We start from the raw sequence: 24022 nt of genomic DNA, 5'->3' as shown, positions 1-24022 counted from the left end.
TTGAAGGTGGAAAGAAACTTCATCCTCATGCATTGTTGGTTAAAGTTGAATGGGCAACCAAAGTGACTCATATCCATTGCCCATAGCATCAAGACTACTGCGGGCATCAACAATGAAGATGAAGATGGTGATCCAACCAATCGAACAAAAGGAGAGCCAGGCAAGAAGGTCAAAAGGGGGATCCGAAGGAGGAAGTATGAGAAGGAGAAGCGAGAAGGGACGGCGACCAAGATGATAGAGAAGTTCAAGGACATCATGGTGAAGGAGGCATGTGTAATCGCTATGACATCAAGGAGGAAAAGAAAGCAGGGAGGTTTGACATCTTCATGGCGGCAACGGAGAAGAAGATTAACCTCGGAAAAGAAGAAGACCGAGCTCGATGTGAAGAAAACCAAGCTTGAAGAGAGGAGGGTTGAGCTTGCGACCGTTTCGAAGAAAACCAAAATGTTGACCATGAAGATGGACGATTTAGATCCTGATGCGGCGAAGATTGTGCTAAGCCATCTATGCAAGGATGTTGAAGCACTCGACGGCAGAGATGCAAGAGGCGGGCGAGTTGCAAACGGCAAAGTGATAAGGAAGGAGGCACGGACAACCAGTCTGGGAATATCCATTGTTTATTAATTGTGAAGATTGCATACATATGCACTTTGATTTCCTCGTCAAATTGCTATTATGATCAACATTTGCACTTTAAATTAATGTATCCGGATGAGGCCGGACGATTTGCACTTTGAATGTATCCGAACGATTTTGGATTTGCACTTCAAATATATCCGGATGAGGCCGGACGTTTTGGGCATGCAGTTGAAGGCCGACTCTTGTATCTGTTCCTGCTGATGGATAATGAGTCCATGTGAAGATAATTGTACTCGTGTGATAAATGTGACAGTGACCACTGGAGGTAAAATGCTATTGATAGTAGTACGAAGATAATTGAATGCTCCAGTTTTGATTGCCATTGATTTTTAAGTGGATTTTGACACAATCCTGCATAAATGCGCTCCCAGGGTGTTCAACATGTTCACTTAAGCATCAAACAGAAAAACGTTCCACAAGTCAACTATGGTAGGATTCACCAAACAGGACTACACAACGAGATAATGAAAACAATATCTTTGTCGAGTATCATCATTAGTTCATATATGCAAATTACCACTACGAGCATATTTAACAGGATAAGTGAGCAACAACCATGGCACTACTGCAGCACAGCTCACAAAAGCATAGCATCACCCAAATGGACCGCAGTCGAAAAGAGACCAGGCAACCGTGACTTTCATCTTACAGGAGCCAACGTTGAGGATACCATGGCTTCTACTGGCCTTCCTTGGTGTAAAAACTTTGACATCAGCCAAAGTCTCATCTTCACACTGTGCCTCAGCGGAGACTCTTAGTTCACCAGCAAGCTCGACAGAAGCAACACGGCGTGAAAGTTGAACATTGCCATCAGCGGCAACAGGCAATCCGTCGCCTTCGAAATCGAGCAACGTGACTTTCATGTGATCTATGCTGGCGGTACTGGCAGTAAATAAACTTCGAGAACTCTCTGGCCATGATCCACTGATAACCCTCACGCTGATCGTGGCCTCCACAGAGTCGACGATGAAGCCAAGTGTCAACTTGAGTGTGGTGAGCCTGCTAGTCTCAAGCTTCTCAACCAAGCGTGAGTGAGTGGGTCTGGAATAGCAATTGTAGGGAATAGATACACAGCTTAAATATTCATCCTCGGATTCACTAGCGCCCTTCACTTTCAGCTTAACCTCAAAGTCCGCACGATCCGACACCACAACAGCACGTGTAGGGCCTGTGAGTTCTAGATAGGGACTCTGCACGAAACAATTAATTAAATGGGCAACAATGTACAGTTCATGGGTATAAAAACAAGCACATTATATACTTGTAAATCACATAATGGCAAACTGAAGTTAACTAATTATGTTAACATAGTAAACCTATCGGTGGGAGCAGAATGTGTGAAGGCACCCAGCTTAATGAGAAACAAATTACAAAATCCTCTTACTGAACCCAAAGCACATAAATGATGTGTGATATGAGGTGCATTACAAGCACGATGGGAGAATAGTCAGGGTAGCATATTTGTGCCATAAGATCTAGCAAGCTTATAATCTTGAAAATCACATTCTGTTCTTGTGGGTGGGGACTGAAATCCCTGATTAAATCGTATACTATTAATCACATTTAAATCAGCTTAATGGAGGTCTAGTGGTGCTCAGTGAAAGCATAGAAGAACCGAGCCAAATAATTAAAATTTGCCAAGTGGGAGTCCAAACCTCCTCACTGATGGTCTGACAATTGTCCCGTTCACGACTGAAGATAATGTTGCGATTGTGATCCAGCGAGTCGCGCGCAGCAACCATACCGAACACATCTAGCGGCCACTCTAATTTTTGTTGTTCTCTTCCCATGACTTCGATTGAAAAGATCTGGAGAGTATCATCCTCCCAGGCGGAGTTGGGAGGCGCAGGTTTGTCCGTGTAACGCATGGCTGGGATAGACTCTGCACGCATAAACATGAGGGACTTTGATCAACATGTGCATCAATGGCGGTTTTCATCGTTGCCAAGCGAATTTGGCGGAAGGGCTTACTGAAATCATCGAAGGAGCCGAACACGCCGGCATATAGACGGTTCCAGTCACGGCGACACCTATCTTCATCAAACTCACACGAGTCTTCGTCATCAGACGATGACGAGTCTTCATAATCAGACGAGTCTTGATAAGAATCCGGTTCCTTCTCCTTCAGCTTATCATAGTACCATTGGATCATCTCGATCGCCTGCTTCTCCGCAATCTCCTGGATCCGCTCGGCCTTATCCTTGTCTAGTACCTCAATCGCCTCACGAATCTCGCAGGGGAGGGTCTCCATCCCCTCCCGAAAATCACAGGGGAGGGTCTCCATCACCGCCGCCGTTCACCGCTCTGCTGCCGCGAGAAAAACTTCCTCTCGACTGGTGTCGGATGATACCGGTTGACGAGCATAAAAAGCCGCAAGAGAGGACAGACTGGGTCAGATGGGTTGGGCTTCCCGGCCCATACACAGGGAGAAGCTAAGGCCGCTACTAGCCCGGCCCATCTCGCGGGAGACCACAGCCTTTTTTTTCTTTTCTTTCACGTTTTTTGTTTTTGTTTCATGTTTTCCTTTATTTATGTTTACTTTTGTTTATACTTCCAAATATTATAAATATAATATTAAAAAACACTCTACATTAAAGATTTAAACAATGTTAATCTAGCATTTGTAAAACGTTAAATGTGTATAGAAAAAAACGCTTCTCATGTATAAAAAATGTATAGAAAAAATTCAATGTGTATCACAAAAGTTGACCATGTATTTATAAGTGTTATTCAAGCATTTGAAAAACGTTAGTCATCTATTTGGAAAATTTTAAATGTGTATAAAAATGATCCTGATGTATACCAAAAATGTCGAATGCGCATTAAACATTGAAAATAAAAATATAAATTTAAATAAAAATATTAGATTGTGTATAAAAAAATTAATCATATATTTCAAAAAGGTAACCCTGTATAAAACTGTTCCTGATACCAAAAATATACAATATGTACGAAAAAAAGTAGTCATCAAATAAACATAGTTAGCGAATCAACCTGTGGTTGGATGCTTAGGAGGATAGTGGTAACCCCAACTCATCTGGGTTCAAGCCCTAGACTTGGGGCTCGCATTTTTCTGGATTTATTTCAGACTTTTCGGTGATGTGCGTTCAGTGGGAGGAGACATTTCCGTCGACTATAAAGGCGTCTATGGCGACTTCATCACTCTCAGGATAATGTGCTAGGTCAGTCTCTTGAAGGTGCTCATAGAGGGTAAGATGTGCGTGCGTGCATGCGTGTGTTCATAGGGGTGGATGTATGTGCGCATGTATGAGCGTCTGTGTCTGTACTGTGTTAAGAAATCAAATAAAAATAATTAAAAAATCTTAAGCATGTATTTAAAAAATGTTAAACATGTACAAATTAAAATGTTCCTGATGGTTATAAAAAAGTAAGAACGCGTATTTAAACTTTTGAACATAAAACATAAATTTTATAAAATGATGCTCGTGTATAACACATGTTAATCATGTATTTTAAAAACATTAAACATGTATTAAAATGTATAATATGTATTAAAAAGTTAGTCATCAAACATTTTTTAAAAATTTCAAACATGAATTAAAAAATTGTTCCTGATGTATATGTATAATGTATAATTGTGTATGAAAACTGTGAACATGTGTTGAAAAAGAAGAAAAACAGTGAAAACGGAAGAAACGGAAGGAAGAAGAAAAATAGCAAAAACGGGAGAAACATAAGGAACAAGAAAAAGCACCCAAGGAATACATAAAACCCGAAGGAAAACGGTGCAAACCGAAAAATGATGAGAAAAAAAAAACAGGAAAACATAAAACCCTAAGAAAACCGTGAAAACCCATGAGAAAACGAAGGAAAACAAAAAAAACAAAACAAAACTGATGAACACTAAGAAAAACAACAAATAAAAATAAATAAAATAGAATAGAAAAGAAAAAACCAATAAATGATGAAGGGCCACAACGCTCGCTAGCCTCATTCCTGGTCGTGGCCCAATTCTCACTCCGCCCTCTCGGTTGCCCGATTTGCTAGATAAAATTTCGTAAATTTTTACTGTACTGACTCGTACATTGTTCTTATATATAGATTAAAATAATTCATGCAATCAATTTTTTTAATCTTCAATTCAAAACGCAAGACAGTCTTGAAAAAAATCTCGAAAAACCGTTTGGTTGTTCACCATAAAAAACATCAAACTTATAAAAAGTTCCAAACTTGGGAAAAGTTCACAAATTTTAAAAATACTTTTAGTTTTTTTAAGAAAGTTTGCAAATTTTGAAAAAAAAACTACATCAAATTTGAAAAAAAATTGTGAATTGAAAAAACTTCATTAAATTGGAGAAAAATCATGGAAGTATAAAAAAATTCATGAAGTTTGGAAAAACTTCAGGAATTTGACAAAACTTCAGAAAATATCAACAAAAAATTGAAGAAATAATTTGGAAACTTGAAAAAAATTCCTTAAAAAATTCTGGTATTTGAAATATTTTAAATTTGAAAAAATTAACATATTTAAAAAATGAAAAATAAAACAAGGAAAAACAAAAAACCTGGACAAAGACCATGTCCAGAAAAGGCAGAAACAAAAAAGAAAAAAAACCGACGGGGAAGCTTCCAGAAGCTTTTCAAAACCGGGATGAGTTCCTGTTCAGTACCTAAGATGGGTTGGCCCATTATACGAGCGCACGACAACAGTTTACCGAAAAGCCTGTAACTAGCGCCATAGGTGCCCTAGCCTAGATGTTGCTGTTGCAGCCGCCAACGAGTTGTTGTTGATGTCGCCGCCGGCAAGCTGCTAGGCCTAGTAGAGTTGCTGCCTCCACCAAGCTCACCATTTGCTCAATTCGTATACAATTTACAAGGTTCGGAAAATGCCGGGCCGCGGCAGTTACTCCGGCGAGGGAGGCAATTAAATCGTGTCCTGGCCACGGTCAGCATTACTACCCTCGGAGAAACTGCTAGCAAGGGATTTATTATGCTGTGTGATGTTCTTTGCCACATGAGGATTTATTGTGTTGATTTAGCTGTTAGACTCATTATGCCATTCTTTTGTTCCATTGTGATAGTAGGCAGTTTGATGATCCCAATTATGCTTTTATATCAAGATGAGATTGCTCAGTTGGAGAGAGAGAAGATACACATGGAAGAGGTGATAGATGAGGTGAGATTTCAGGTGGATGAAGAGAAGGCCAATTCAGAGGATCCATTCAATCCACAAGAGATGAAAAAACAACAAATCATTACTAGGGTTTTAGCTGTAGAGAGAGAGGATCACTAGAAGGAGGGGTGGAGCGACAACACCACTAGCAGCAGTTCGCCCAAGTTAGTAGCTCGTCGGTGGCGGCAACAACAACAATTGGGCTAGGGTTCACGGCGGCAGCAACCTAAGGGGAAGAGAGGGAGGGAAGAGAGAAGGAACCTGTTGGTGGCGTGGCGGCATCACAAGTCTCCAGTTGTTGATGGTGGAGGTGGTGGGCCGCTAGCAGCGGCGTTCCTTGCGACCTATAGGCGGCAGGATGGACTGGATCAGGGTGTGAGGGTGTGAACAAAACATATAAAGATGGGGGCATAAGGTTGGGATGGATGTGTGCGTGGCATGCCGACTAGGCTGCCCAGTCAGCTTTGACCGGTCAAAACCGGTTGACCAGCCTAAAATTGAGTCAAGGGTTGTTATTTGAACTTTGTGACAACTTGAGGGTTGTACTCGGTAGGTTTCAAAGATCAAGGTGAAAATCAAACCATGTAGTTAGTTGAGGATTGAAATGTGCACTTCTCTCAAAATGTAATGAATGTGCTCCGGTTTAGATAAAAATCATACGATTATATGTAAAAATTATCAAAATTTGAATGAAAGTTGTGTAGTTTATTTAAATTTGCATCAAATATGGTTGGACTCGTTTGTGGCTGGATTTGAAAGGCCGCCTCCCGTATCATTGTTTGGAACACTGTCCAATTGGTCCACAGACAGATATGATGTCTGTTTTAGAGGTTCGCTCTAAGGTGAAACACTTGCTCGTAAAAAGAAAGTACCTTAGAGCGGACCGGGGAAGAAACAACCGAAAAGAGGGAAATGCACACAGGAGATTGTGACTTCGACCTCCAAAAATCCATCGGCACCTTCAGCTGTCCCCATCAGGGCTGGTCATCCCTCCAGAAGCATACGGCGCCGTGTACCGGCGGCGTGCCATAGTCGCGCAGCACTTGGCATAGTAGTACGCCTGTTGGCATATTTTTGGCGGAGAAGAGAAAGAGGAATCCACAACACCGTTTCAAATTTGGCTTTGATGAATTGGCAGAAAGAAATTTGTCTCTTGTAGAACCTTCAGCCGGAATTTTCGTCAGAGGGGAACTTTCAGTTGCTGTAGAACGGGCAACAAAAATACAATAACCCAAGTCTCGAGTATGGATCTTTTGCAAGTTTCAAAAATTCTATAATTCCTTTTTTTTGCGGGTTAAATCTATAATTCCCCCAAGGAGTTATGAAATCTGTCCATGCAGAACATCTTGTAAATAGATTACATGCAGAAATCTGTGATAATTGCCCCAAGTTTCTGAAATATTTCCAGATTGCGAACAAACATTAGGAGATAGAAGAATCTTTGCAGGAGGCAGAGAGGGAAATTTCCAAAGGTGGCCCAGCGGGTGCGCATGTGGGCGCCCTCAATCACGCACACATGACATGTAGCACCGCACCGCACCGCGTCAAACAAATATCCTCTGGCCGACAAGAGAAGGCCACCACCACCGTCGTCGTCCTTAATTGTTCCTGCGTCTCCCCCCTTCCTTCCAAACAGCGGTGACCTCCACCACCTCCACCACCACCCAAGAGCCGAGCGAGGAGAAGAGAGAAGAGGAGATCGACCATGGCTGCGGACGGCGGGAGGTGGGTGGGCCTGGCGGTGGACTTCTCGGAGGGGAGCCGCGCGGCGCTGCAGTGGGCGGCGGACAACCTGCTCCGCGCCGGCGACAACCTGCTCCTCCTGCACGTCCTCAAGGACCCTGACTACGAGCAGGGCGAGACCCTCCTCTGGGAGGCCTCCGGCTCGCGTACGTACCAACTCAACCCCTCCTCTTCCTCCCTAGTCCTACTGCTCTTGCTACTGTATCGCAACTAGTTGTGTACCTGTCAGCCTGCTGGCTGCTCTTGATCTTAGTTTCTTGTCGCGCCCACCAATCCCCCGATCCGTGCAAGATTCCGATCTGTACGAGCCGCGTCGGCGCAAGGGGTAGCAGTTGCTATGATCCTTATGCGTATGTTCGTGCTGATTACTTTGCCTACTCTTGCTTCTTGGAATTAGTAAGTGGGCTGCCTTTTGCTGTACCGGAGCAGCGCAGCAGCAGCATCCTGCTCTGGTCGTAGAATTTGTTTTGACTATTAGGATAGGGGCTAGCGAAGACAGAGCATGGCTTCTTTGGGGAGCGGTTGGCAACTGATGTTCGCTCATCCTGCTCTGTCCATGGGCTTTCCTAGGCGTCGCTTTAGCTCTGGGAGTGAACAGCCGCGCCGATTTTGGTTTGCCGGATGGTGAACTGACCAGCCGATCCTAACTCTGGATCGAACCATTTCTTATTAAGCTCTGGGTCTAACCTGTTTGTTTTGTTAAACATTAGCCTGGATGAACAATAGTAATTTGTTAGCGCTTGCAAATTCAGTTACTACACATGGATCATAGGATTTGCTACACTTACAATTTAAGCTTCAGAGATCCGTTCTGGCAGCCAATAGGTTCATTTTTAATACTCCCTCCATCCCATAATATCCCGCAGGTAATAAGAAGCTAAAAAAATGAAGCCCATGTCTTTGAAATCCAACGATCTTTGAAAACACGAAATAGTTGATAACATAAGTTAGAAAAAAGAAGTTCCAACTCTTTTCAAGCAGTGTTTGTGTTTCTATTGGGCAGAGCAAGAATTTATTGTAAAAAAAGTGCAAATAAAGTTGACTACATATTTGATCCCTCAGTTAACCAAAATTGTAAAAAAATACAATACGTTTTTTACGCTATACTATAGAATACAGCAGTTATGTTCCCTAGAATCAATATACTGTATTCATCAGCTCATCCATCATCGTAGTTAACTAAACGTTGCATGTGCTGATGTGTATGTGATGCTATGAACAGTGTTAAATATGGACACATCAATTAAATAAATTACTAGTTATTCTTGTTCATAGAGCGAATGAACCATGAATGGCATGTGTGATATTCCTTGTTCATGCAGTTTACATGCTCACACCTTGTTTATCTAAATAAAGTTGTTTTACAACTGTGGCCTACTGCTCAGTGCTCACTGTACTCATTTCTTTTTTCCATTTCAGCTTTGATCCCCCTCTCGGAGTTCTCTCACCCTTCAATTGCAAAGAAGTATGGTGTGAAGCCTGATGCTGAAACGCTGGACATGCTCAACACTATAGCGAAGCAGAAGGAGGTGACCACTCCACACCATAATGTACCACCACCGTGGTCTCCTTGACACATTTGCTGTAACAAGATCCCGCATTTTCATTTTTCGGCAGGTTGCCGTGGTTTCCAAAGTCCTGTTTGGAGATCCCCGCGAGAAGCTGTGCCAAGCCATCCATGACATGCCCATCAGCTCCCTGGTCATTGGGAGCAGGGGCCTTGGCAAGCTCAAGAGGTTGCGACCACCGACCAAACGACCTCCAAACTGCTCTTCAGGCACATTGTTTGTTTCGTCATAGTAGAGTGCTAATCTTTTGCATCTCTGAACTGCAGGGTGCTCTTGGGCAGCGTCAGCGATTACGTCGTGAACAACGCCGCCTGCCCGGTCACCGTTGTCAAGCCAGCGAGTAACCATGCCTGATCTCATGGTCGCAAATGTCTACATGTGTTTTAGTTTGCCGGAGTCCTATATATCCAGTTGGCCGCAACTTATTGAACCATCCAGTGTTATTCGTAATAATAATTGACAATTAGCCTGTGGATGATTCCCAGGTTGTGTAATCTGTGCGTGTCCTGTACATCCTGTACATTTGTGTGCTTATCTTCAGCCTAGGTTTTGCCCCATGAGTCGGTCCGTGCTGCTGTTTGTTGCATCCGTGGTGTTCATACAGTTTCTAGAGTCTGAATAAAATGGATTCTGCTGTCCATTGCAGATGCTAGTAATTTTCTTTCAGCATTAAAAGAACAGTCACATTACGGTTGCATCTGATCCCACAGTGGATCATGATGATAATCCTACTAGCGTGTGTATTTGCTTTAAGCAAAGATCAAATGGGAAGCATGCAAGCAAGTACTCCCTTTGTTTCTAAATATAAGTCGTTCTAGAGATTTTAATATTGGCTACATATGGATGTATATAGATAGTCGCGCTATTCGTCATCCTGGGTGAGGAATAGTTATTCTTCACTCCTTCTCTATTTTGACATAAATGCATCGTATTTTTACGTTTCGTAATTTTTGTCTTATTTTATACATAAAAAGAGAATGTAAGAAAATATGCACTCGCCGTAAAAAATATTTTATGTTACGTAAAATTACGAATGTAAAAACATAGTGTAAAATATACATACTAGTCTTATAACCTATATTTTTGTTTTTTATACCAAATTTTACATATTGAATCAATATGCATGTAACTATAAACGTAATTTATTTAGGAAGCGATCGTAAGATTACCTCGGGTGAAGAATAACTTATTCTGCATCCCGGGTGATGAATAGTAACACTACATAGTTTAGATTATAGATTCACTCATTTTGCTCTGTATGTGGTCCATATTGAAATCTCTAAAAAGTCTTCTATTTAGGAACGGAGGGAGTAGAAGGCCACAAACACATGCATCCAAGTTAAAAGTGATATGTTCAAACGCAGGCTCGTCATAATTCACACTACACTGATGAGTTCAAGACATGGAGTTAAATCCCATTGTCATCACACCCTATAGCCTGCATCACACTACACTGATGAGTTCAAGACACTGCGAAAAGTCACGGCAACCATGTGCCACCGGCCATCACAACAGCAAAGTTCATCCACCACCACCAGGATAACAAAATGTACAGCAGGGGCCAGGTTTAGCATCTCCGGAGCAGCTCACAGCGGCCCGAGGAAATCACCAGCCAGCGACGCAAGGAGCTGGAACTGGCGGTCTGCCTCCATCCAGCGGAACCCCATGACCTTGAAGCGCACAGCGGTGTCCCTCTCCAGCTTCGAGTGGTCATTCATGAACATGGGGTTCTCGCCGCCCATGTACTTGTAGTCGCTCATCGATTTCTCCGACAGGAAGATGCTTTCAATCGGCCCCGATTTGAGGAAGACACCGTGCTTGAGGATCTTCTCCACGGAGCCGACCAAGATCTCCCCCTTCATAGGCCTCTGGGTGATGCAGGTGAATGTGACCGGGAAAAGAACGTCTCCGGTCAGCTCACGAACCTTCCCTTCAGAGATTGTCTTCAGCTCGTTTACAGCAATGTAGTAGCCATGCTCCTTGGAGGCCTTCCTGTTGGTGACGTCCTCCAGAAGACGCACGATGATGGACTTGCGGAGCAGCAGGCCCTTGGGGCTCAGCTGGTCCGGTGAGATCAGCACGTTCCAAGACATCTCTTCCTGAAGGAAAACCATGGTTGACGACCTGCCAAAAGTCAAAATTGTACATGAATATCAGCCTTCAAGTGGTGCAGCAATTCTTCACTGAATATGATAGGGAAACATGCTTAAGGTTTTACAGGGCAGGGAAAATTTAAAGCGCATTTCTTCTGCTATAGAGAACATATTATTGCAAATATACTGTCATAACATTGAAGGGTAACTAGTAAAATCCTAAAGAGGCAACGCCGTTTCCACCTTTTGTATTAAGACCGTTATGTATCTACAACAACTATTAGGCATGCTACACTAAAAGCTCAAAACTATGGCTTTTCACTTCTACGTTATACTTCTCAGAAATTTATAGTTAGTTGCTATAAGTTGTACTCCGCAATTGCAGAATAAGTGTGGTTTTGGTCAATTTATATAAATGCATTAAAAGAGTTGTGCTGCAGCATACTTATATAGAAACTTCGCACAAATCTCAAAACAAACTATAGTTGACAGAGGTAACCTCGGCATTCTTTTCTCATTGCAGAGAGCAGGAACCATTTCACCGCGGGGCACAACAAGGTAATCAAACAACTCTATGTGCATTTGACATGCGCAGACATACCGGTTTTGGGCCCTGTGACGACTAACCGTGTATACAGAAGTTTGTTCCTGCTAGTTCATTTGCCTACTCGCAACTCAAAATCAGAGAGGACATTTCTTCGGCGGTCCGTTAGTGTGCAAAGATTTCAGAAATATATCAGCATTCAAAGGCTCCAACTATTAGTACCACTAGATTTCTACCATAATTGATGCTAACTTTAACAGGGGACATAACATTAAATTAGGAGCAACAGATAAAATCCTAAAGAGGAAATAAATGTGTTTCTACAAGCGACTGGGGCAATGCCGTTTCTACCTTTTGTATTAAGACCGTTATGTATCTACCGGTTTCACCGTGCAACCCATTTCACCGCGCAGCACACCAAAGTAATCAAACAACTCTGCGTGCATTTGACATGCGCAGACATACCGGTTTTGGGGCCTTTAACGACTAACCGTGTATACAGAAGTTTGTTCCTGCTAGTTCATTTGCCTACTTGCAACTCAAAATCAGAGAAGACGTTTCTTGCGGCGGTCCCTTAGTGTGGAAAGATTTCAGAAATTTATCAGCATTCAAATGCTCCAACTATTAGTACTACTAGATTTCTGCCATGATTGATGCTAACTTTAACAGGGGACATAGCCCAATACAATGACCAAAAGGCGGGCACGGATTTACAATGGCTATCAACATACTGACCATCAATACATATGTGCTTCCTGTCGGCACAAAATTCTGTGCAAAGCTTTGTTTTTTAATTTTGAGAATCACCACGGGGGGTGGGGGGGTGGGGGTTCCCCATCTGAATATAAAGTGGCCAACATGGCAAGAGTTTGATCCAGTTTATAAGGAAAACCGGATCAAAAACCGATCATAGCAGCCCAGTTTATAAGGGAAACTAGGCCAAAAAACGCACAAGCGACAAAGCCTCGTCGACCACACGACACAAGGCTACAACCGCACCAAAACACACACCCTCGGATCCGGAGCCGCCGCTCCGACTTCCACTGCATGTAGGTGAGCCGCACCGCTGCAGAAAACTGACGCCTTATAGCCCATGCTACACGAGACGCCCGCCTGCAGACCACAAACGACGCGCCAAAATCCGAGGCCACTGCCTCGATGTGCCAGCCAGACCGACCCCTTGGGTCGCGTCGACCTGGTCAACGAACTCGCTACCCACACAGCACCAGGTCGCCACCCACACAATGCAAAGGCAAGGCCCTGCCCCACAGAGTCATGAATGCATTGCAATCCGAGGCCGCCGCCGAGGCGGTGCAAGGCTTTGTTAGGAGAGCTTGAAAGCATTTCAAACACAATTAAAGAACAAAATCAGCAGTATATGCAAGAACTAGGTCCGGTGTCGGATAACTAACAAAGGAGACATTACTGAACGAAGCACCCAGATCATCTTTCCTCTGAACCTGCAACATTTCAGACTTGAAACGCCATACAATTTCAAGGCGGAGTTTTGGACATCGGGAAAAAGTTTCCTGACCTGCGCGCAACATGAATAATACTTCTTTGACCCCGTTAATAACCAGGGAATGCATGGATGTCGTCTCCCTCCTCTCCTCGGCAGGTGGACTAGAAGCAACGAGTGGGGTTTTTAGGACTTCAGGTAAACCCCCAAAATTTGGGGGAAAGCAAGTTTCTGCAAGAACAATCGAACCTAGAACGCGACTAGATGGGTCCTTGCAAAGAAAGACTCGGGTTTGGTTGCTCGCATTCAGCAGCGAACGAGAATCGCGCGTTGGTTAGGAAGAAAAGGACAGGAAATCCCCACGATCTCAGATTTTAGGTTAAAAGAGCAGCAATAGGCAAGGGGAGAAGCGGATAAATGTAGGCAGGGGAGAGGCTGTTACCTGAACGCCGCCCCTCGCCGGACCTGTGGTTGCCGCCGCTCGCCGGCTAGGTCGCGCCGCAGGTGGTTGGGCTCTGTTGCGGGTCGCCGCTGTGTCCACAGAGAGAGAAAGGGGGAGAGACGAGAGACTGGTAGCAGGTTACTCCCTATCCGGAAATACTTTATCCTCGAAATCGTTGTATCTAGACTTATTTTAGTTATAAATACATCAATTTTATCCATTTTGAAGATAAGTATTTCTGAATGAAGGGAGTAGCTATTTACACCAAGATGCCATGCCTCATCTTCTCCCCGAAATTACGGCTGCTGCCATCGCACATTTTTTTTAACAAACCAGAGGCGCCCAAGGCGTCAAGTTTCATCAAACTTTGCTGAGGGACAAGTTTGTTTTTTGAGGATTGCTCAGGGACAAGTTACAACATGGATCATCACCCCAAGACAGTTCAGCAAGCAAGAAAAGGACATTAGAGTGACTATGACCAAGTTTTTTTTGCGAGATGACTATGAGCAAGTTTAAAACAACTAAGGCATGATCTACTTGACTAGTAAGAACCATGTGAGCACAATTGTAGATCAATAACTAAGATAAACGCTGCAAGTTGCTATCTCATCTCCCATCTAGAATGAGAAGAATTGATGCTCTTGAGAGTTGTTGCTTTAGCCAAAGTCAAGTTATCTGTTAAGAAAGTTGCTCCTTGTAGGCCAGGATGCCTTTCAACGACAACATAAGACAAAGAGCTCCAACTTCAGCAGATAATGTAAGTAAGACTTAATCCATAGAGGCTTGAATCTCATCCACCACATGAATGGGAACTCCAAAACTTGTTGTCGGAGATTGGCCCCTGCCAGGAATACTTGTGTTCTTTCAAGACGCATCCGGAAAAGATCTTTTTACCTGTAATAAGAAGATCACGAGCTAAATTGTGCCCCTACATAGGCATCACATCAGAAGTAGTATTGTTCATGTTCTGATCCAAATTAGCAAGGACATGCTTGAGGTCCTCCACCAACTCTCTGGAAGAAGATATAGACTTCTCCATGAAGTGCACCTAATAAGGCATAGAGATCTTCCTCTGAAAAAGACAATCATTCCTATTTTTCCAAAGGCACCATAAGAAAGTGAAAATATTATGGAAAGAAGCATAATGTAATTCATAGAAAGAATTTTAGTAATGATGCATTGCAAAGTGTCCGGAGGAGCTACAAAATTGTCCACCTTAAGGCACCATTGATGTCTGAACCAAACTGCATTAGCAAAAGGATATAGAAAGAAAAGGTGAACTTATCGAAAAGGGTTTCCCCCTGCTTTATATTATAAAGCAACCATCACCGATTACAATCATCGCAAACAACTCAACACCACACCATACCACACCCCCACACAAAACACTCAAGGCCAGATACAACAGGTAAAGGAACAGTCACGAAGATGAGCTTAGCTGAAAGTGCGTTATATCGACTAGAGGGGGGAGGGTGAATAGGCGATTTTTACAAATTCGTCACTGAGGAATTTTGAGGTGAGGAAATTCCTAAGTCACGAACAACTAGCAGCGGAATAAGTACTCAGATGCAAGCATAACAGAGCAGTAGCATAGTCATCATGATGAAATGAAAACAAGCACAAAGTACAAGTAGCGTAAACACATGATAAGCAGGCTGAAGAAAAACTGACTGGAGAAATAGGATTGAGGAAATTGTGAAAGTCTTCAATCAAAGTCTTCAAACAATAACGATCAAGTACTTCAACACAAGAATGAGGAAATGAAAGGGTTGAGGAAATAGAACCAGTAGCTCGATGAAGACAGTGATTTGGTAGACCAGTTCCAACTGCTGTGACAGTCGTACGTCTGGTTGGAGCGGCTAGGTATTTAAACCTGAGGACACACAGTCCTCACCATATTCTCCTTGAGCTAAGGTCACACAGACCTCGCCCAAACACTCGTGGTAAGTCTTCAGGTGACTTCCAAACCTTCACAGACTTGGTCACTCCGCGATCCACAATTTCCTCTTGGATGCTCTAGACCATGACGCCTAACCGTCTGGAGGATGCACAGTCCTCAAAGGTAACAAGTGTTGGTTCCACACAGGAACAATCTCTTCAATGATGCTCAATCACTTTGGGTTTGTAGGTGTTTGGGTTTGGGTTTTCCTCACTTGATGATTTTCGCTCAAAGTCCTCGGAGGATGGGATGCTCTCAATGACAAGTGTCAGTTTCTCGCGGAGCAGCCAACCAGCTAGTGGTTGTAGGGCGCGGCTATTTATAGCCTAGGGAGCAGCCCGACATGATAATACATAAATGCCCTTCAATGATATGACCGTTAGGTGGGTAGATATTTTGGGACAGCTGGCGCATAGCACAACAACGGTCGGAAATTTGACTATCAAATTCCTCGGGGCTATCATGTTCCTCACTTGTAGGCAATCCGCACTGACGAATTCCTAACTCCTCAATCAGAACAAATTCCTCAGAGACCGAAAGATCTTCGTCTCTATCACTGAAGAAATTGACTGAACCGTATGAGATTTCCAATGGCTTCACTCAAAAGGATTGGTAGGTGTAGGATTTTGAGATGAGCATCACTTGGAAACTTTTCCTTAGTTTTACCTTGGCCCCCTTTAACAGTACAGTGTTTCCTATGACTCAAGAAAGAGAAAATAAAACTACGAAAACAAAAGTCTTCACGCTTCATAATCCTCGCATGAATAACAAGTCTTCAGGATCACACCAAATTCTTCACTTAGTCTTCAGAAAGCCAAAGTCTTCAGTTGAAGACATTCATGTTTAGGGGTCGACTTTCTATGTAAATATCAAACTCCTCATAGACTTATAGACCCGTGTACACTCACAAACTCAATAGTCCCTTAACCTATAAGTTTTCAATACACCAAAATCACTAAGGGGCACTAGATGCACTTACAATCTCCCCCTTTTTGGTGATTGATGACAATATAGGTTAAGTTTTCAATGGGTATAAACATATGAAGTGTAAACACTGATATTGAAGAATATGATTGCAAGATATAGAAGAACTCCCCCTGAAGATGTGCATAAGTGAGGAATTTGCTTTGAATAGCAATGCACATTGTAGAGTAGAATCTTGGAGATCTCCCCCTATATCTTGTAAATCATACACGCATTTAACATATGATATGAAGAATTTGAAATGCATGATGAAATATGGTGTCTGACGTAATTCAGCATGCGTGCATTAACATATATGAGGAAATAGCATGCAGAAGAACAGATCAAAAGTATCAGACCACCATCGGACTTAAGTTTACAACTCGATCAACAAAAATCTTCAGAAGAACGAGAGTTGTAACTTAGTAAAAAAACGCCCATATAATAGACCCGCTTGAAGACTAACTCAAATTTCTCCCCCTCTGTCATTGAATGACCAAAAGGGACAAAAAATGAGGACTAACACCCCTGAAGAAATATCATCATGAAGACGATGGAGGAGCGCCAGCGTTGTTGGGGTCGTCCGTTGAAGTAGGGCCTACCGCAGTGTCGTTCAAATCTTCATGTTCATCAGTCTCGCGCGATGAAGAGTATGAACTGGCCACCAAGTGAGGAACTTTGACCTTCTTGAATTTCTTTGAAGGTGGTTGAGACCAGTCAAAGTCCTGCTTGAAGCCCATTTGCTTGAGATCTTCTTCACCGTAGAGGTGAGACAATACAGCCCAGGTGCGATCAAAAACTTCATGGAGGTCGTAATGGTTCCTCTTCACAGTGTTCTGCGTGATCGTCATGTTCTGAAGAATTGAACCAAACTGACGCTTGACCCATTTGTGGTTGTGATCGACCTTCTGATGAAGACCGAGGAGAAGCTCATGATCAGTCATCACCCTTGGAGCAGTGGCTTGAGGATTTTGCTTTAAAGCATTTGCGGCAGAATCATGTGTGGCAGAGTCATCATTGGTGGAATATGAGGTAGCTTTACGAAACTGTCCATCCAATGGATGAGTGCCTTCATCAATGACAGCAACCTTGCCCTTCTCATCAGCCGAGGAAATAGTCCTTTTGAGGACTTCAATTGGGGGCAAATAGCTGAGATGATTTTGAAAATCAGCCTTGTAGTTGATTGAAGACCTTGATCTGATGAATCTCATGATCCAGGGAGCGTAAGGCTTCAATTCAAACGGTGATAGAGCGACATTGGCCAAAGTCCTCATGAAGAAATCATGGTAATTGATAGGAATACCATGTATGATGTTGAAAAGCAGATTCTTCATGATGCCAACAACCTCTTCATCATCAGAGTTGTGGCCCTTGATCGGACTGAGGGTTTTGGTCAATATTTTGTATACTGTCCTTGGCACATAGAGCAATTTCTTAACGAGGGAATTTGGTCCTTGGAGCTTGGCCTGGCTTCAATGGCTTCATCAGCACTTGCATCAGATGGTTGGAGAGCTCAGGTTCATTATAGAGAAGCACTGCACCTTCTGGAGGAGGACTGACTGTGATGGCATGAAGCAATTCAGAGGCCGGTGCTTTGTAGTGAGTATTTTCTGTCATCCAGTCCAATACCCATGAATTGACATCTTCAACGTTGCCTGTGATGTGCAGTGTGGCATAGAACTGAAGAATGAGTTCTTCATTCCAGTCGTAGATGTCGGTGCAGAAATTGAGAAGCCCAGCGTCATGTAGAACATTGAGGACTGTGGTGAAGCATGGCAGTGACTCCATATCCACATGAGGAATTTGCTCATGGTCAAAGATCTTGTCTTTCTCAAACAGCAGTGAGGAATAGAAGTTCATTTGACTCGTTGTCCAGAAGCGCTTGCGTCTAAGTCTTGCAGAGTCATATGGATTGTAATCAGTGAAGAATTGATGTTCATTGAAGAAGTCTTCAACCTTGAAATTCTCCTTCTTGGAGTGAGGATTATGTGGCTTGGGCTGAAGATTTGCAGTTGATGTCTTCACAGCCTCTGGAGGTATAGCCACTGGAGCCACATGCTGAGGAATTTCAGGAGCAATGTCATCAGCAGCAACCTGGGTCTCCATTTCTTCAACAACATAATCATCAGCTCCAGTGGCTGGAACTTCTTCAAGAATAGTGAGAAGAGATGCTTGATGTTCTTCAGATCCCATGTGAATTTCTTCTGTTTGAGCAGGGGACTGAGGAATTTGTTGTAGTGGTGTGGTCAGTGGTGAATTGGGTGATGACTTTCCCAGTAGTCATCATTCAGAATTGGAGTTGTAGACCCAATATCCACATCTTCATCTTCCTCACCAATTTCTTCAACGTCCGCCTCTTCAGCTGTGAACTGAGGCATGGGTGAGGATACCAGTGGTGTTGAAGTGATGTTGTCCACTTCAATTTTTTCATCTATTTGCTCTAATGAAACAGCAGAAGGATTTTCTTCATCGGACTTGCTTGGAATCACATATTCCTCACTAAAGGGAACAATCTCCTTTGATGGCATGCTTGAGATAGGAACAACATCTATTGGGTTTGCATAAGAGCTCGTCAAAGTCTTCACTTTCTTTGGAGCTGAAGACTCTGAGGAAGCAGATGCTTTCCTTTTCTTCACAGCTGCTCGCTCCGCAGCTTTGGTTTTCTTCGCTTCTGATGCAGAAGGAAGGTTGATGCTTGTCTGTGCAGGAGGAGCACAGGAAATTGGTGCAGTTTCTTCAGGCACAACCGGTACAGTTGCCCTGACTTGATCAGTTTCTTCAGGCATAGTAGCAGATGCTTCAACTGGCCTGGCTTGTTCTTCAGGCGCAACACTAGAGGTTGCGCTGGCAGTTTCTTCAGCGGCTGGAGTTTCTTCATTAGCCCTGGTGCTTTTAGAATCATCAACAGCCTGATTGTCATCAGCCGTGCTGGCATGTTCTTCAGTTGGCTGTGCAGATGCTTCAGCCTGAGGAATTTCACGTTGCATTGGGGCTGCAACATTTGAGGTGAATCCCTTCGCCATTCTGATGAATCTGACTTTGGCTCCTAGCCAATCTGCACGATACGAGTCAAATTCATCACCGAGTGCTTTGATCTCAGTTTGCATGGCTACAAGTTCATCAGGAGTCATAGTGACAACATGCTTCTTCAGAAATCGCTCCTTGTACTGAGCTTTCTTCAGTTGCCTGGCCTTTTCAAACTTCCATTTTTCTTCGCCTATGAAGGCAGTCAGCATATGACTTTGGCCAGGTGTAAGATTGAAGTCAGGCATAGGAGTGTTGGGGTCCTTGTGCTAGAGATCAATGAAGTCAAGGATCAACTTGGGATCCAGCGCCCGTTCTACTTCCGTGCCGGAGGAAATGGAAGAGGCACATCACTTCCTTTGGCTCTAGCGGTCCGTTGTTGTCCGTCTCTGATGATTTCTGCTAATTCCTCATCATCAGCTTCATCTTCACTAGACGGCACATGAAAGGCAATCTGCTTCTTGTGTGGACTTGGCCTTGTGCCTCGTCCAGCAGTGGCCTTTGTCTTCAGCAAGGTTGGGCCTGTTGATGACTGAGGAGGAGCTGAAGAACTTGCAGATGCTCCTGAAGCAATAGAGATACCAGCTATCCTTTGGCAAGAGGCGAGGCGCACATGTGCCGAGGACTTTGCAGCAGCAGCTGAAGGTTTTGTAACATTGGGGACTGGAGCTGCTTGAGGAATATGTCGTAAGGGCTTTGATGAGCTTGGCCGTGAGGGCATTGCTGAGGAACTGGGCTTGTGTGCAGGCTTCTTGGGCATAGCCTTCTTGGGCTTGCTAGCAGAGACCTCAGCAGCGGCAGTAGCAGAATCTTCATTGAATTTCTTCACTGCATCTTTGGCCATTTTGGCCAGTGCCGTTTAGCCCACTCCTTGGGAAATTCCTCACCTCTTCTGATGCTAGAGGGATCAGCAACTTGGCCTGGTGCCAATGGAGGTCTTGGGCATGGAGGGTGTACTGCGAATTTCTTCATGTACTTGGGAGTCACATATCTGTACTCCCTCCATTCTCTGGACCATCTCCTCTCTATCCTCTGTATGCGCACCTTGCGCTGATTTTTGTTCTCCTTGCTATGTTTGGCTTCATCAGGCCCTTCCCAGTGCTCCAAGGTGTACCGGTGCTAAGGATGCCACATAGGCAAAAAAGTGACATGGCAGAGCAATTAAAGAGGAAAGAGAGTATTATGGTAACCCCGGGAGGAAACAGTGCTAAGCGCGTGGGCCTATGCAAAATGAGTATTAACCAATGCATGAAGGTGTTTTGGTGTTAAAACATTAAATGAGAAAGGCTTAGCTACAAATGTTAAGCACCAATGCATTGGGGACAGTGGTTGCTAAGCTCTTTAATGCCTTTAGCACCCCACCTTAGCACCAATGCATTGGAAGAGGCCTCAGGAGTGCAATATTCCTCATAGATGTCATCTAGGATCTCAAAGGCAGTGTTTGCTTCTGGTCTCTTTCCTCCCTTCCGAGGTCTTTTGTTATCAGCCATTTTCTTCAGTTGAGGATTTTGAACAATAGAATTCTCTGACGAGGTATGCAATTTGTCTTCAAGGAACGCTGCAAATGAGTTAAGTTGATGAGAACCTAGTGATTCAGCAGCGGACATGTGTACCTGTGAACAGAGTATAGGTGCGAAGAATTTGGAGAGGTCATATGCGTTCTCAGAAGTTTTTCAAAAGAACAAGTTTGCGTAATTTGACCAGGAGTGTCTTGAGGATTTCACTAAGCGGTCTTCGACTTAGGTTCCAGAGTTGTATAGATTGAAAATCCACACAATTGAGGAATCTTGAGGAAAAACGTTGCTTAGAGAAATAGATTAAGAACGGATGCATGTGTGGTGTTTATGAGTGTGGAAGTTGAAGAATAAACATCTTTTGAAGATTTTGTGGAAATCATCAGAATAAACAAGGGCAGTAAAAATAAATTTTATTTACTCTTGACGAAGAACACGACGAACTGGGAGTTGTAGATGGGAAGTTCGTCCGTTCAGATCTTCCACGCCCTAACTCGGCGGCGGAAGACAACTACGGCAGCGGCGGAGTGAAGATTTCCGCGGGTGGCGCGAGTACGACGGCGACGAGGTCGAGACAGTGAAACTCTTCCTCACCGGCGACGATGGAAGTAGCGGCGGCGCTAGGTCAGAGAGCTCGAGCGAGGGGAGTGAGGTCGAGCAGGGTAAATGAGGTCTGAGGAGGGTGAGGGGTATTTATAACCAAAGTGAAAAACCGCTCGTTCGAGGAAAATGGACGTACGTGCCCCTGACCCTTCTCATCCTAGCGACATGTGTCACCCACGTACAGTGAGGTGGAGATCGTGTGAGATCGTGGGTGAATAGGATAATCATACCGTGGGATGCGGAACGGTTTGAGCGGCAAACGCCGAAAATTTATATAAGATAATTTTAAAGTTTCGTTCGCAATTTCTTCAGCTGACAAGGATACAATGAAGATTTTGAACGGGTTTCAAATAGAACGCACATGAAGAATTTGTGAACAGACTAGGTTGAGTTTACCATAGAGGGGGAAGGGTCCGATCACATTCACTTAGCAGAAAAGTCTACTTGAAGAACTAGCAATAAGTGAATGCTGTAGAGGACATAAAAACTGAAATATAAATACCATGTGATTATTTTAACATTACCATGTGATTATTTTATGATTAGAGAATCAAGGAGTAGTGCAAAAGAGTCTATAATAATTTTAGTTTTTTACCATATATATCAAGAGCACTTCATTTTTTCATTCTTGCGATCATTCAAGTGTTTTTTTCCAAGCACATGTAGTAATCCATTACTACATATCGGACTAGTTTACTAGGTTTACCATGCGCCAGGATCAAAGCATCTATAATTCTTTCGTGGGTAATTACTTTTTTCATTAACATCCACTCCATCATTTTTATTACAGCCAATTAGTGAGCGCAGTAATTTGTTACTATATGTCAGCAAGATTTTAACTATGTTTAGGGCTCAAACCAATGATTACTCATTGCCTGGTAAGTATTCTTTGTCCATTACCATCTCTAGTATCCCCGTTACTGTCAATGAATAGTGATCGCAGAATCGGGATACAACGGACCAGGCATGGTAATAAAATTAAATGCGTTACTTTATTTTGCAAGGACCGTTACCCTCAACCAAATTAATGATGAAGAGTAGACATCTCGGCGCGACCCACCCGCCTTATTAGCACCGGCCGGAGCGCACGCTAAGCAATTATGCGCGCTCGCACAGAATAGCGCCAATATATATATATAGTCAATGAAGAACGAGGTCGGAAAGAGTGAAGACATTGCAAAGTTGAAGAATTTGAACAACCGAGGAATTTCAAAAATGAAGAAAAACTCAAATAGAAGATTTTCAACTTTTGTTGGTGGCCTAACCCACCGTATAAGAATGATGATTTCAGACGCCGCATACAATTGTCGTATGGCTCTAAGAATCGAATTCTTCGTTAATTTCTTCACACTTAGAGGGTTAGTCTTCATCCATAGCAATTGAGCACAACACGAACCAGCAGCAATGTACTCAGCTTCAGCAGTAGAGAGTGATACGCAGTTTTGCTTCTTCGAGGACCAACATACTAAGGATCGTCCGAGGAAATGGCATGTGCCTGATGTTGACTTGCAGTCCACACGATCACCAGCATAGTTAGAGTCTGAATATCCAATGGGATCAAAAACCGAGCCCTTGGGATACCATAATCCAAGTGTTGGAGTGTGAGCTAGATATCGAAGAATATGCTTCACAGCCTTATGGTGTGATTCCTTCGGTGTAGCTTGAAAACGGGCACACATGCAAACACTAAGCATAATATCTGGCCTAGATACACATAGATACAATAAAGTACCAATCATGGAGCGGTATACCTTTTGATCGAAGTCAATACCATTTTCATCAGTGCATAGATGGCCATTTGTGGGCATAGGGATTTTGACGCCTTTGCAATCTTGCATGCCGAATTTCCTCAACACATCCTTGAGGTATTTCTCCTGAGATATGAATATGCCGTTGCGCTGTTGACGAATTTGAAGACCTAAGAAGAATTTCAATTCTCCCATCATAGACATTTGATATTCCTCACTCATCATATAGGCAAATTCGTCAGTGTAACGCTGGTTAGTACAACCAAAGATAATATCATCAACATATATTTGGCACACAAATAATTCATCATCATAGGTTTAGTGAAAAGAGTTGGGTCAAGTGAACTGGGTTTGAAGCCTTTCTTCATGAGGAATTCCTTCAAAGTATCATACCACGCTCGAGGGGCCTGCTTGAGGCCATAGAGGGCCTTATTGAGTCTGAAGACTTTGTGAGGATGCTTTGGATCTTCAAAACCTGGGGGTTGAGCAACATATACTTCTTCCTCAAGCTTACCATTGAGTAATGCACTGTTCACATCCATTTGATATAAGATGATATTATGATGGTTAGCATAAGCAAGCAATATGTGAATAGCCTCAAGTCTAGCA

At 43.3% G+C, this 24022-nt stretch overlaps 3 protein-coding genes across 3 annotated transcripts; 1 reads left to right on the top strand and 2 right to left on the bottom strand.

Annotated features, from left to right (window-relative positions):
• Positions 1–1064: 1064 nt before the first annotated feature.
• On the bottom strand, positions 1065–3042 carry LOC120967460 (uncharacterized). The gene is made up of 3 exons (XM_040393992.3): positions 2611–3042; positions 2295–2521; positions 1065–1829 (listed from the first exon to the last, which is right to left on the bottom strand). The coding sequence occupies exons 1-3, from the start codon at positions 2921–2923 to the stop codon at positions 1233–1235; spliced, it is 1137 nt and encodes a 378-aa protein (XP_040249926.1). The 5' UTR covers positions 2924–3042; the 3' UTR covers positions 1065–1232.
• Positions 3043–7328: 4286 nt separating this feature from the next.
• Positions 7329–9736, top strand: LOC109751034 (universal stress protein PHOS34). The gene is made up of 4 exons (XM_020309945.4): positions 7329–7662; positions 8936–9045; positions 9134–9252; positions 9351–9736. Exons 1-4 carry the CDS (start codon positions 7479–7481, stop codon positions 9436–9438), a joined length of 501 nt encoding a protein of 166 aa, XP_020165534.1. The 5' UTR covers positions 7329–7478; the 3' UTR covers positions 9439–9736.
• Positions 9737–10395: 659 nt separating this feature from the next.
• LOC109751040 (DNA-directed RNA polymerase V subunit 7) lies at positions 10396–13762 on the bottom strand. Its single transcript, XM_020309953.3, has 2 exons — positions 13623–13762; positions 10396–11208 (listed from the first exon to the last, which is right to left on the bottom strand). The coding sequence occupies exon 2, from the start codon at positions 11196–11198 to the stop codon at positions 10671–10673; it is 528 nt and encodes a 175-aa protein (XP_020165542.1). The 5' UTR covers positions 11199–11208; positions 13623–13762; the 3' UTR covers positions 10396–10670.
• Positions 13763–24022: the final 10260 nt, after the last annotated feature.

The sequence above is a fragment of the Aegilops tauschii genome, chromosome 1, assembly GCF_002575655.3.
Source record: "Aegilops tauschii subsp. strangulata cultivar AL8/78 chromosome 1, Aet v6.0, whole genome shotgun sequence".
Taxonomy (NCBI): Eukaryota; Viridiplantae; Streptophyta; class Magnoliopsida; order Poales; family Poaceae; genus Aegilops; species Aegilops tauschii.
The sequence above is the reverse complement of the archived record's forward strand: the minus strand, read 5'-3'. Positions and strand labels throughout refer to the sequence as shown.